This window comes from Nelumbo lutea, chromosome 1, assembly GCF_056320005.1.
Source record: "Nelumbo lutea isolate HS-2025 chromosome 1, American lotus-T2T, whole genome shotgun sequence".
NCBI classification, from domain to species: Eukaryota; Viridiplantae; Streptophyta; class Magnoliopsida; order Proteales; family Nelumbonaceae; genus Nelumbo; species Nelumbo lutea.
The window spans coordinates 218265001-218277925 of record NC_142684.1 but is presented as its reverse complement, the minus strand read 5'-3'; the positions used below and the strand labels follow the sequence as shown (position 1 = coordinate 218277925).

General features: G+C 43.9%; 2 protein-coding genes across 2 annotated transcripts; one reads left to right on the top strand and one right to left on the bottom strand.

Annotated features, from left to right (window-relative positions):
- Window positions 1-1542: 1542 nt before the first annotated feature.
- Window positions 1543-4534, bottom strand: LOC148881066 (Rhodanese/Cell cycle control phosphatase superfamily protein). Its single transcript, XM_088963321.1, has 6 exons — window positions 4324-4534; window positions 4066-4112; window positions 3507-3599; window positions 3167-3305; window positions 2966-3068; window positions 1543-1809 (listed from the first exon to the last, which is right to left on the bottom strand). Exons 1-6 carry the CDS (start codon window positions 4532-4534, stop codon window positions 1695-1697), a joined length of 708 nt encoding a protein of 235 aa, XP_088819447.1. The 3' UTR covers window positions 1543-1694.
- Window positions 4535-5273: 739 nt separating this feature from the next.
- On the top strand, window positions 5274-6633 carry LOC148881065 (Phosphoenolpyruvate carboxylase family protein). The gene has a single exon (XM_088963320.1). It carries the CDS (start codon window positions 5274-5276, stop codon window positions 6381-6383), a length of 1110 nt encoding a protein of 369 aa, XP_088819446.1. The 3' UTR covers window positions 6384-6633.
- Window positions 6634-12925: the final 6292 nt, after the last annotated feature.

Sequence of the window (12925 nt, the reverse complement as noted above, 5' to 3'; positions counted from 1 at the left end):
TTTCCGTACTTTTCCCTTTTTTTAAAAATATTAAACTCATGTTTGGGAGTGGTCATTTGATAAATAAGTGCTTATTGACAGTTTGTGAAAAAACATTTATTTCAAATAGGGGTAGTGTAGATCAAATAAATACTTAAAAAAATCTCAAAATTTTAAGTTTGAGAGTGTTTAAAAATAAGTTATTTAGGCCAAAACTACACTATTAAGCACTTGTTAAAATTTGGAAAATAAGATCAAAATAAGAGTTTAATTTAAAAATAATGACTTATTTTTTAAGCCCAAATTTCTAGCTTTTATTTTGCTTAAACAATAAACCCTTGTTCCATTTTTTTCTATTAACACTGTTCTCATTTAATTTTTATAATTCCAATAATGCCCTTCAAATGTAAAAGCGTATGATTTAGGCCATCGACTGTTTCTTCTCCTGCAACCAGCGGCGTAGCTTTGGTTCTCCTTGGCCGAATCGTTCCAACAGTGGAGATCTGCTACCAACGGCGAAAATAGTTCCAGATCGATTTGTGTTTTCGTTACAGTGGTGGAAATCTGGGTTTCAGATCAATTTGGTACCAGAGATCGAACTAGGTTTTCAGCTCCAGTTGATTCTTCTCATCAGTCTGCTACCAGTGGTGGAGATCGAATTAGATCGAACTAGGATTCAGGTCTGATTGCTTCTCATCAATTTACTTATGCGGTTATGCCCATTCAGTATCATTAGGGTGTAGAGATACTCCCCTCATTTTACTCATCTCAGAAGTCCTTGAATACCTAGGTATATTTTAAAAATTTGAAAGAAAATAAAAGAAAAGAAATAAGCACTTGAAAAAAGTGAGTACCAAATGCAAACAAGTGCCTATTGAAATAAACACTTATTCCAAATGCAAATAAGTCAATTTCGGATTGAGCGCAACCCAACCTTCTTCTCATCCCTTAAAACCTTATAAAATTTCTCGATTTTAAATCTTAACTCAACTTTTACTATATATATTAATCATATGTTTCATTAGTATTTGTTTGTTGACGTTTTCTTTTTTGACACACAATTCAGAAAAAAAAAAGTGCTAGAAATGACTATAGTTTATTATAAGTTATGGCTTACGATAGATCTTTCCTGGGTGAAAAACAACGTAGAGGAGATGAAGAATAAAAATTTCAAAAAAAAAAAAACATAAAATAATGTTATTAAGGTTTTAGTCTTTCTGATTAGGATTAAGTGAAGTGATTATCTCAAAAGATATACATCTAAACAATGTATGCTATATATTACATATAACATATATTTATATGACATGTATTATAGAGTCAGCTCAGGTTGGGTGGGGTTGGCTAAGTCAACCCTAACCCAACCTGAAGTAAAATCGGGTTAATGAATTTTAACCCTAACCCTAATCCAAACATCAACCCGACCCAACCCAACCCAACTTTTTCGAGTTGGGTTCGGGCCAACCCAGCCCAAGTTGCAGCCTTACTTAAACATAAAAGAAATAAACACTCCCAAACTAAGCCTAAATGCTCTTAATTAGTACAACCACACTTCTTTCTCTCGACTAATATTGGAATGGAATTGAATTAAAAACACTCATTGAAGCATGACTACAACTTGCAATAAGCGTAACATATTCATAGCTTCCAAATACAGATTGACGTTTGAGGAGATGCTCTAGCAGGGGAAGAAGGGTAGTTTCTCCAAAGCACCTTCAGGCCTCCGACTCTGCCGGTAATCCTTCTTTAAACCAAGAGTAAAGTCCGCCTTCTAGATGGAAAACATTGGTATATCCATTGAGGACAAGCAAATAAGCAGCTATCAAGGACCTGGACAAAACAATGTTAACCAATCATATCTTCGAATTGGATCATGAACAAAGAAAAGAGATTCCAAGCACTTGGTGTGGTTTGCATAAGCAACGCCCAAGACATGCTACGATAAGATACTGGGACTTGTATAATATCTGTATGTTCTGTGTTAAAACAATAATTACTTATGGTTATGATATATACGAAAAGCTTAAAAAGATGTATTACTTTAGGTTTACTCAATTGGGAAGATGGTCAGATGATTGAAATTTAATATATTTGTCCATTAGTCTTACACACTAAAGGCCCCAAGTTTGATTCTGGGAAGCAACAATTTTTGTTTACTAGGTGGAGGCATATTTTGCCAGCATTGTTTGGAAGTGTAATTGTCAAAATCTTATGATGTATGACATGATTCAAATCATGAATCCAAGGGGTTTACATTCAAATCTAATGCCTAAATCATTCTGTAAAAAATTTACCATTATTGTCTGAATTTAATGATTTACATGATCCATGTGATTTAGATCAATTCAAGGGGTTCTTGTTTTAGATACCCTTACTATAATATGATTTATTTAGGCTATTTAAGACCAACTTAGAAACTTCATTGAGTACATTTTCCATCATACATAGGTGAAAGAGCTATTGCATGTGAATAAGTTGACTTCAAGTCAGATTGGATTATATCATTTTACACTTATAATATACCACTGGTAAACTTTATTGTATCAAGTAAATATTGCATATATGACAAAAATGAGGAAAAATCACTTTTCTATGTGCATATTTAACAACTTTTTGTTATGTCTGTTTTTTTAACCTTTGAAAAATTTATTAAAAAACAGAATTGATCTTAGAAGTAGGCTAGGGTGGTTGAAAGAAAGACACTCTAGAACTCAGAAGAAACTAAGAGAACTAACCAAGGATATGTTTGGATAAGCTTCTGCTTTGGAATTTCTAGCTATGCACGTATGCATACCCTCTGAAAGTATACGACATTTTCTGGTACAATGTATGCTTATTGAATGGAAGGAGTTTCTTTTTAAGCTTATCCAAACTGCCCTTTGATATATACTTTATTAATAACAATCTTCAAAACTTATTTTTAACATTAAGGAAATAAAAGATGAGAGTGAAGCCTGCTAATGTCAAAGAAGTGGAAGGAAATTACCTTGACTGTTGACCTTCAGGAAGATTTTGTGATGGTTTCAATGTTCCTCCAGATGAGCAAGCCACAATTATTTTTGAGTCTTTATCTAATTTTTCCTCCACGACTGTTAGCAGACATCAATGTTTGGTTAGTTAAAAGCTAAAAGTATTACAAATCCTAGATGACACAAAAGCACAACAAAAATACCACATAACCTCATACGTTTTAGAAATTCAGGGTTTTCTTCCGTGCCAGCAAAGATGCCAAAGAATGCAAATGCAGCACGCCTAGCAATATCCCACGCTGTCCACTCCCTTATAAGTCTATAAATTTGTACATTTATGGCACCTGGAGGATGAGCCTGGATAGAATAATAAATAGCATGAGATAGCTTGTAGGCTCAACGGAAAACAACAGAAATAGCTATTGCTCAATATCCATAACTAATTATTGAACAAATCAATTCGAAGAGATGCATCCAGTTGATAGACGCAACAAAACAGGAGTTGCTCAAAACCCATAACTGTTTATTGAATAAACCAATTTGAAGTGAGATGCTGACCTCTTTAAATTCTGCCTCAGGGCGCACATCAAGGATGACAAACTTGTTCTCTTTCTGAAGGCGCAAGGCTTCTTTTACATCTACACTCCTTACCTGCAGAGAATGTATTCTGCTTCAAGTACAGGCTACACTCAAATAGGAAGAGTTCAATTTCTATACAAGAAGAATGAGCTGGCTAGGTATCGCTGTGTTGGAAGGACAACAAAATTACGTAATACTTGAACACTAATGTTTATTTAGGATTTATTTAAATTGGTATTAACAAAACGATTCCTTCAATTAGTTTTCAAAGTATTCTTCTTAATTCTGACTAAATTTCTTGTAATATAACTTTGATGGCAGTTTGATTATTTTGTCAGGTTCTTTTTAACTCAAAGTTTTTAATTTATGTATTTTAATTTTTAGTTCCAGATACTCTGTACTATGGTTATAATTTTCAATTCATAAATTTATTTCCAAACTTGTAATTCCAGTATAGATATTCCAGTACTCTGCTTCAAGAAAACCTAAAAGAGCAGCCATCAAACATTCACAGGAAACGGAAGAGGCTTAAAAGTACCCTTTTCTGAAGCAGATATTCACGTTTGATCTTCCAGTCTTCTTCGGCTACTCACACCCCATCCGCACAAAAAAGAAGAAAAAATGAAACAAAGAGAAAAAGAGATTAGCTAAGTACTCAAACCCAATCGTTGCACTTGCACTGTAATTTTCTCTAATGAAAACAGCACAAGAATTCGGATTAAACCAAATGAAATTAGATAAGAGAAACAAGAAAAAAAAAAAGAATATGAGATTTTAAGGGTACAAGAGAAAATACCAGGGGATTTTGGAGGTTTTGTCGCGGCACTCCGAATTGTAAGAGTAGAGACCGAGCTGGAAGAATCAGTATCTCTTACTCTCATGCAAATATATCTAGTATTAAGTTTTGATGAGGAGACGAATGGTGAAGCGTGGAAATTGCAATGTAAGGAAGAAGGGAGACAACAAGAAGATGGTGATTGGGAGATAGACGAAATTACAGGAACCATTATTCAGGGTTCCAGACAGAGAGAAGAAGAGCTAACGTAATAACTCTGGACTAGCTTCTATCTTTTCTTTTCTTTCCCCACTTCACTCCAAGCTGCTAGTTTTTACTCAGCTGGATCGATCGTCGACGTTTAGCCACTATATTTGTTCTCAGCCTTCTTCCTCCAGGGCTCCAGGTTCCAGCTGCTAGCCTGCTACCTGCTGCTGCCGCCTCTTCTTCTGTTAATGAGGTGGTGGGCCAGGGTAAGATTTTTGCTATTCTCAGAATCTGAATATGTGGCGGAGATTTAAAACGATCCACCCCATTGCGGGAGTTCAATCCTACGCCGTCGTGAAGAGCAAGCAAATAAGACGTGGAAGGTCTCGAAAATTTAATATCCAGTTGGGATGATGTTTTCTTCTTCCTCATCTACATTTTTTTAGTCAAGTCCGTCCAGGATGTGCCAGTCCAGGTGAGCGAGTGGGAGACTGGACTGGAGTTGAACTGAACGGACCCCAACTCCCAAGCATGTGCACCATGTGTCACATGCACTTCACTTACGCACGTGACACGAAGCGGCATTAAGTGTGATACCCTCATGAGTTGAGCCTTGAGTCCTTTACCCTTCCCCTTCTAGTTCTACTGTTCTAGGTTTTCTACTCACTAGTCACTATTTCCTAGTCGGCGGTCACTACTCAGTCATAGTACCCCCAAGCCAAAGAGAAAGAGGAACATCAACAAACGGAATTGCAACATCAATCATGGCCGCCTACTCCGCCTGCAACAATTCTCTACTCTTCAAACTCGAGAAACCCTCTTCTCCTTCCTTGTCATTCAATCTCACCAAAACCACAATCTCCCCCTTCAGATTGTTCTCTTCGTCAACACTTTCACACCTCTCCTCGACAAGAAATTCCCGTTTCACCAAATCGCCCCTCACCCTCAAAACTCTAAACCCTAAACCAACAAAATCACCACCAACTACACCAGCAACCACCACCTCCGATCTCTCTCCCACAGTCGACCTCATTCGTCCCAAAACCCTAAAAGCCCGTCTTGCGGAAGGGGAAACCCTATATGGTATGTTCCTCCTTAGTTTCTCTCCTACAATCGCCGAGATTGCCGGGCTTGCCGGCTACGACTTCGTCGTTGTCGATATGGAACATGGCCACGGTAGCATCTCCGACGCTCTCCCTTGCCTCCATGCTCTGGCGGCGGCTGGCACTCATGCGATACTGCGTCTGCCAGAGTCGTGCCCGATGTGGGCGAAGAAGGCCTTGGATCTGGGGCCACAGGGGGTCATGTTCCCGATGATCGACGGCCCGAAATCGGCTAAGAAGGCGGTGTCCTTTTGTCGATTCCCGCCGGCGGGAGTGCGGGGATCGGCACATACGGTCGTAAGGGCATCGAGTTACGGCATGGACTTAGGGTACCTGGACAACTACGGGGAGGAGTTGTTGATCATGTGCCAGGTGGAAACGGAAGAAGGGGTGAAGAAGATAGAAGAGATCGCGGCCGTCGATGGGGTGGACTGCATACAGATGGGCCCGATGGATCTGAGTGCGAGCTTGGGGTATCTGTGGGACCCTGGAAACAAGAAAGTGAGGGAGTTGATGCGAGTGGCGGAGAAGAGTGTGTTAAACTTGAGAAACAAAGGTGGGACTGGGAGGGCGTATTTGGCGGGTTTTGCGATGCCACACGATGGCCCCGATGAGCTTAGGAAGCGTGGGTACCACATGATTTCTGGTGCCGTAGACATAGGATTGTTTAGGACTGCCGCCGTGGAAGATGTTAGGAGGCTTAAGATGAAGGGCTCAGATGATGAGGACGAAGATGGCAAGGACAAGGATGACAAGTACTGGAGCGAGTAGTGATATACTGATATTGGTTCTCTTTTTTGTCATTTTTTCTTTTTCTTTTCGCTACTCTGTCTTTTTTTTGTCATTTCTTTTTACCCGCGGAATCGGTCTCACCATTTGTAAATTCATGAATGGAGCTTTATGTGTGCCTGAGTTTCAAATTGGAATCTGATCACCTCTGGCTGTGGGAGCTCTGCTGATGAGAGTGATAATGTAATCATCATCAATAATCTACTTAGCTGTTACTCTGTGCTAGTCTTAATATAGAAGTGAAGTTACATTACATCAATAATCAGCTGAAACGGCCTACCTAACCTAATGCTCTGGATTCTCTTCCTTATATGGGCGACGAAGAATAAATTACTCAACACCCACCGAGTGGCGAGTGGCCTTCGCCACTTTCCTATAGCTTATCTTTCAAGTTTCCATTTGGGTGGGACAATTTTAGGTTGCATTTAGGCTTTGCAATGCAACTTAAATATGTACTTGCATATAAATACGGTTTACATTTTAACATTTGGGACGATTGTAGCATCTTTCTCTCTCTCTCTCTCTCTCTCTTTTTCTCTCTCCCTGTGTGTATTTCTTGTTATTAATGATTTTATACACCAAATACAAGGGTCGGAAGAGGGCTTGTGTGACTTATTACATAACTTACATCCTGATGGAGCGCAATCTGGCTGGTTCTAATTGTCAACGATATTGTCTCTGGCTGGAGCAGAAGGTGCCTGAAACGGGGAAGAAAACGAGTATCTCTGGGGAGGAATTTGGTGAGATGTTCCGAAGTTCAATTTAGTATCTTCTCAAAGGCAAGATAAAAAACTAGATGGCGTAAAGTTATCACATACCTCATTCTTGGGGGGAAGAGAGCATTTTATAACCATTTCACGCACTCACTCCCAAGCTCCTGTCAGGTCGGGTATCATTACCTCTGCACTTCTACTAGTTCGGGTGTCATCACCTTTGTTGGGGCAGACAACCGCCATTGCTCTCTTTGTTGGAGTCGTTTCTGTGACTTGAGGTGGCCGTTGAAGAGCGGCTGTCAAGCGTCAGATCCTAAGTCAGTCAGGTGTGCCGCCTCAGGATACGGACTCCTTTGGTGTCAGGTACGGTTGTTCAGTTCGGCGGCGTAGAGCCGAAGTACTAGAGTGGTGTGCGAGGTGAAGTCTTGAGTTCGGGTAGAGGTGTGGCCCGAACTGCCCTGTGGCAGGCCAGTTCGGGTTGTTGCCTTTTGCGCTCCTCGTAAGGCTCAGGGTCAAAGGGGGAGTTCGGGCTCCTTTTGGGGAGATCAAACCGATGGTTCCTCCTCTCGGAACTCGCGCCTTGAGCATACTGCCGTGCCGATCTGTTGCTTCTGCCACGTGTTGGGTGGTCAAGAGGTTGGGCTAAATATTCCTTCATCAATTGCCCTCCACTCCTCGCGCTAAGGGGTTTGCCCTGGCGCAGGAAGTTCGCGAGGTGGCGGGTGGATTTGACCCGTACTTTGAACCAGTTTACTGATAGCGCGAAGTGTGCATTCGTCAGGAGATTTCCTGGTTTCTCGAGTGCCAAAAAAGTCAATGAACGCGCCAGTCCATCTTTAAATGTTGGGAGACGTGACAGCGCGCGTTATTTCAAAATTTAAAAAACGCGTGGCTAGGAGAAGTGACAACAGACATTATTTCAAATTTGAAAAATGCGTCACTGCCTTCAATGCGGGGAGACGTGCACCGGTGCTACTTCAGTTTCAAAAGACATGCGACCAGTCATGTCTCGGTCTTAAGAAGCGTGCGGTTAACTTGATTGTGGGCCATTGGATTTGCTTCGACTAGAATCGTCGGTTTTCGGTCACTATGGGTAAAAATAGTGGGGGACCCTAGTCGCTTTCCATTGCCATTCTCTTGCATTTGCTTCTTGAGCTCGCGTCCAAGTTTTTTTAGCTTGCGTCCAAGTTTTTAGCTCGCGTCAACCTTCCATAGTCTGTTTGCTTTTTCTAGGTGAGTCAGTGCTTTCTTCCTGGTATTCTTTTCCTCCCGATGTCTAGCTCGGACAGCTCAGACAGTTCTTCGAGGGGGTCAGATGCAGGTTCTACGAACCGAGCTACAACCCTTGACAGTCTTAGTGAACCCGAGGTAGTGCTCGAGGAAGAGTTTGAACCTGTAGGCCGAGTTGCCTCGGGTAATTTGGCGTCCTCCTCCCGTCGAGGTCAGACGTTGGACAAGTTTGGGCCCTCAACCATGACGCCTGAGGGGCTTTACTCCCTTATCACCTAGTTTAACCTGCCTAGGGAGTATACCTACTTTATACCCTTGGGCGTGGGAACACGGTCCTGACGAGATCGGGATATTCCGAGAGCAGCTCGCCGCTGGGTTGTGCCTACCTTTCCACCCCCCTCATCGTCGAGGTTATGAACCACTTCGGCGTTACCGTTGGTCAGCTCCACCCAAATTCTATCCGAAATTTGGTTGGGACTATCTCCCTTTTCTACGAACAGATTTTGCCTTTAGACCTGGAGATCTTTTCCTCCATCCTAATGCTCAAGAAGCAAGCAGGTCCCCTTCGCGGGCGTAGGCAGGCGTACTACCTATCTCCTAGCCCGGGTTTCAAGCTTTTACACGATCTTCCCAACAAGGTCCCGGCGTGGAAACGGGACTACTTCAAGGTGCGAAGTGTAATGGGGTGGCCGTTCCAAACCGGGTGGGGGATGGTTGCCCCCGATGCCGGTGTTACGATAAATAGGGAGACGGCGAAGAGCCTCCGGGAATGGACCTGGCTTGGGCTAAAATGCCACCATTATCTGACGGAGGCCAAGCTCATCCAGGCCGGCCTGAGTTCGGGTAGGTTCCTTGCTCAGAGGCTTGCCTTTTGTTTTGCTTTCCATTCTTTCGTTTTCCTGATGCCGATCTCTTTTTGCAGGTGTGATGGACGCAGAGAAGACTCGTGGTGGGAACCTGTTTCATGCCATGACGAGGAGGAAGCGAGTTTCCAAACAAACTCGTGCCGAATTGCCCGAGATGCGGAGCCCGAGGTACCAGGCTACCCGGTAGTGGATCTACCCAGGGAGCCCAAGATGGCTCCTCTAGTACAAGAAGTGGCAGGGGCCCCTTACGCCGAGGCTGCTTATACGGGGGGCTCCTTACATTGAGACTGCTTACACGCGAGCTAGGCCTTCAGGCTCGGGAGGCCAAGGTGAGTCCAGGAGCGTGTTGTAGCTGAACCACGCTCTTCAAAAAAGTAGGGAGGCCGTTTACCCTGAGGAGGTCACGGTGTGGACTGAGCTTCCTTTGAACCATGTAGCCGGGCGTGCTGCCTCTTATGCCATAGTGGTAAGTCAGCGACTTCCTATCGGGCTCCTTGTCATACTTTTCTTGCTATTGTTCTTTGAACATTCCCGTTATTTTCCCTTTTGGTAGGTGAACTCCTCCATCCACGCCTTAGCAATCCAAGCAGAAAGGAGCTCGAGGTGGGCACGAGCTGCTGAAGAGGCTTCCCGCAGTGTCAAAGCAGCTTCTTATGCTACACAGGCCAGGTTGGCGAGGTCTTAGAGAGACACTGAGGCCATGGGAGTGGTGGTGAAGCACATGACGGACCTGAGGCTGGACTTGCAGCATCAGGTCGAATACCTTCAAGAGGATATTAGGGAGAGGACAGAGATCTTTTCTCAGGGCATCGAGGATGCCAAGAAGAAGGCCATTGAAGACTATATCACCTCGCCACGCTTTGACGACTTGATGATGGGCTCGTACAGAAGAAGTTTTAAACTGAGCCGGTGGATGATCAGGAATATGTACCTCGAGCTTGATGGTATCGACAACGGTAACATATGAATTGAAACTAATGCGACGGGCCAAAAACGACTCGACCACTACGGATTCCGACCCAACTGCCCATGATATGGTAAAAACGGAATGGAAAGGCAAAAAACGATTCTATGCGCAGACGTGAAAGCTCTATCGGTAGAAGCATTGTAGCCTATTTTTATTTAGAGAGGAACGATTCCCTCATCTGAGAACCGCCATTCACGCTCGAAACGGAGAGAACCTAAACAAAAACGTATAAGTGAGCGTACCCCAAGGCTCTCCTCTCTCCCCCATTTTTAGCCAACACCATCCACCACTGTTGTTATGGTCAAAGCAAAAAATCTGATGAATAGAAGGAAAGGAGATCAGAAAGATACGCAGACGACTTGACTATAGTATTGGTCGGATGTTTCCGTGAGCAGTAAGCGGCAGATCTCCCCTTATTTTGGGAAAGCTGGTGGCCGCGTGTGAATTCTTTCAAGGCAAGGGGCGGCCTGATTCGTTCGGTAGATCCGGTCGAGGTGGTTTTCGTTTACCAGCGCGTAGGTAGTCTAAGTTCCTATGACCGAGTCTTTCTGGCCCCTGTGAACATCTTTTCTTAATGTATTAAAGAGGGCCTCTCTAACCGGTGAAAAGTGGTGGGTGTCTACTAACGGCCATTCCTGGCTCGGCTCCGATAACGCAATTCCGGGAGGAGTCGGTATAAGGGCACTGGATCCCTTCGGACCTGGAGAACGTGTGACGCTGGGTCAGGGTTTGGTGAACCAACTGGTTGCTCCTCTAGTTGAAGTATCGGACCCCTTTTTCGTTGCCTAAGTTACACCTTCGGAATACCCCAGAAGGGAATTTTGCTCTACTCCCCCCAATCTTCACTTTACGCCACGCCGACTCTCCATCATGGAATTAGACCAAGGGGAATCTCCATAGGAACTAGTCCCTAAGATTTCGCACGTAGGAGATCGAGACACAGCCCCAGGGCTATGGGGAAAGATGTAGATCGATCGCCCTACATAGACAACTACATAGAGGGTATCTACAAATCTATATATTCTTGGATTTCGTTTCCCCCGTAAGATCAATATCACAACCAATGAGGTCTGCAAGTTTCACATCTAAGTAATACCCGATCCGATAGTTTACGATATAAATATCTATCTATATATTTTACAATAACATTCTAAGAAAAGATATTAATAGATATTGGTAGTTGTCCAATTGTACCCGAACAATAATATTCCAGAGGGAAATGCACCTAAGATCAAATATTTCGAGCCGACTTCTGTGGAAAATTCAGACTTTCTTTTTGATGCTGCGATCACATAAAAACATAAACTTTGAGGCTTGGCAATTGAATCATGAGCCGGGATCATAAAGAGCATACTTCGAGTAGGAAGTGGAATTAATACAATGGATTTAGAAGCATCAAACCTCTCTTGTTCGGAAGAATCGAAACAAATCGAAATGGTACCAGCTCTACTTAATAATAGAAGGATTTGGCAGAAATATGTAGAATTGTCCCTCATAAAAAGATTATTCCAGAATAAATGGGCAATAGTTAGGAGAGGTGCGCCAGCGGCGAGCAGAAGCAAGGTTATTAGATACTGAAGGAAACCCCGGTCAGAACCACATGTGCAAGTTTCCCTGCATGTGGCTAATCCATGATAACTTCTTCGGATTTGCGTGAACTAGCGGACCGATCACTAAGTGGGGATCCTCCCTCCAGCATGAGCGAACCTGCAAACGGAGGAGCAAGTTCAGGCGCACGCTAGGGCGTCGCAACGTGTCAGGTTGCTCAAAGCCCAAGAGCATGCTCAGAAAGAAGCAACCCTTGATAGCTGCGCTAACGAGCGGCACTAACGTGCAGCCAGCAAGCAACGGTTGGAGCCGCTCGATCTAGCATGCTAGTGCGCGCAATAGTTTTTCATAATGCTCGCGCAGGGGCGCCCAGCTTCAAAACGGCTGCGCTAACGCCCTGCAAGAAAACGGATGCAATAAGCAATGGATTGAGCGTTGACGCGCGGCTTGTTGCGCATCCGTTTTTCATCATGCTGTTAGTGCAACGGCTTGAGCGCATCAGCGCTCAAGCATGCGAAAGCCGGAGTGCGCATTAGCGCACTTACGTTTTCTCGCTTGTTGCCCTGTAGTTTTTTTCGCAGGTTAGGAATGGACGCCACTATCCCAGCCCAGATCCAACCAGGTTCTATTGATCATGTCCCCTTCCCAACAGTTGTACCTTGCCTTGGGGCGTCTTTGACTTTACGAGAGCCAGAGAAAAAAGTCTTTCTCTTCCCGTCCCGGGTCATACTCCGGTGCATCCACAGAAGAGGAAATCGCAATGCATCTTGCTCAGCAGGCGTAGCTTGGAGTGGGAGTGTAGCAGGGGTAAGGTAAGGAAAGTGGCCGCCAGAGAGGAAGCCAAATTGGCCTATTGAGCGCAGCTAAGCTAATATGCGCCGGAGAAAGCAGAGGTAAGCTCTATTCGGCCCGGAGCATTGATTCCCCATAACGAATAGGCTAGCTCTATCTCTCAATTGCCTATCCTGTGCTCGAGAAGGTCCCCCAGTTCCTCGGCAGCACCTCGAGGTGCATTTAGTTGTCTTACATGAGACTCGGGATATTCCCCACTCCATGGCATGGCATGGCACCTTTCGCTCATCCATTCCTTCCGCCCGTCTAGAAACGGTGCCCTTTCTCATTATCATCTACCGCCCTTTCTTTCCTCCGGGCTATTCACACATGAAGATCGTCATATATATGCTCGACTTCGGTTCCGGT

Bases quoted from the DNA above. Each gene is read 5' to 3' on its own strand.
- LOC148881066 (XM_088963321.1), bottom strand. From the start codon at position 4,534: ATGGTTCCTGTAATTTCGTCTATCTCCCAATCACCATCTTCTTGTTGT. The intron at 3,600-4,065 runs GTACTTTTAAGC...CATTCTCTGCAG, and splicing joins AATATCTGCTTCAGAAAAGG to GTAAGGAGTGTAGATGTAAA. The intron at 3,069-3,166 runs GTATGAGGTTAT...GTCTGCTAACAG, and splicing joins AAACCCTGAATTTCTAAAAC to TCGTGGAGGAAAAATTAGAT.
- LOC148881065 (XM_088963320.1), top strand. From the start codon at position 5,274: ATGGCCGCCTACTCCGCCTGCAACAATTCTCTACTCTTCAAACTCGAG.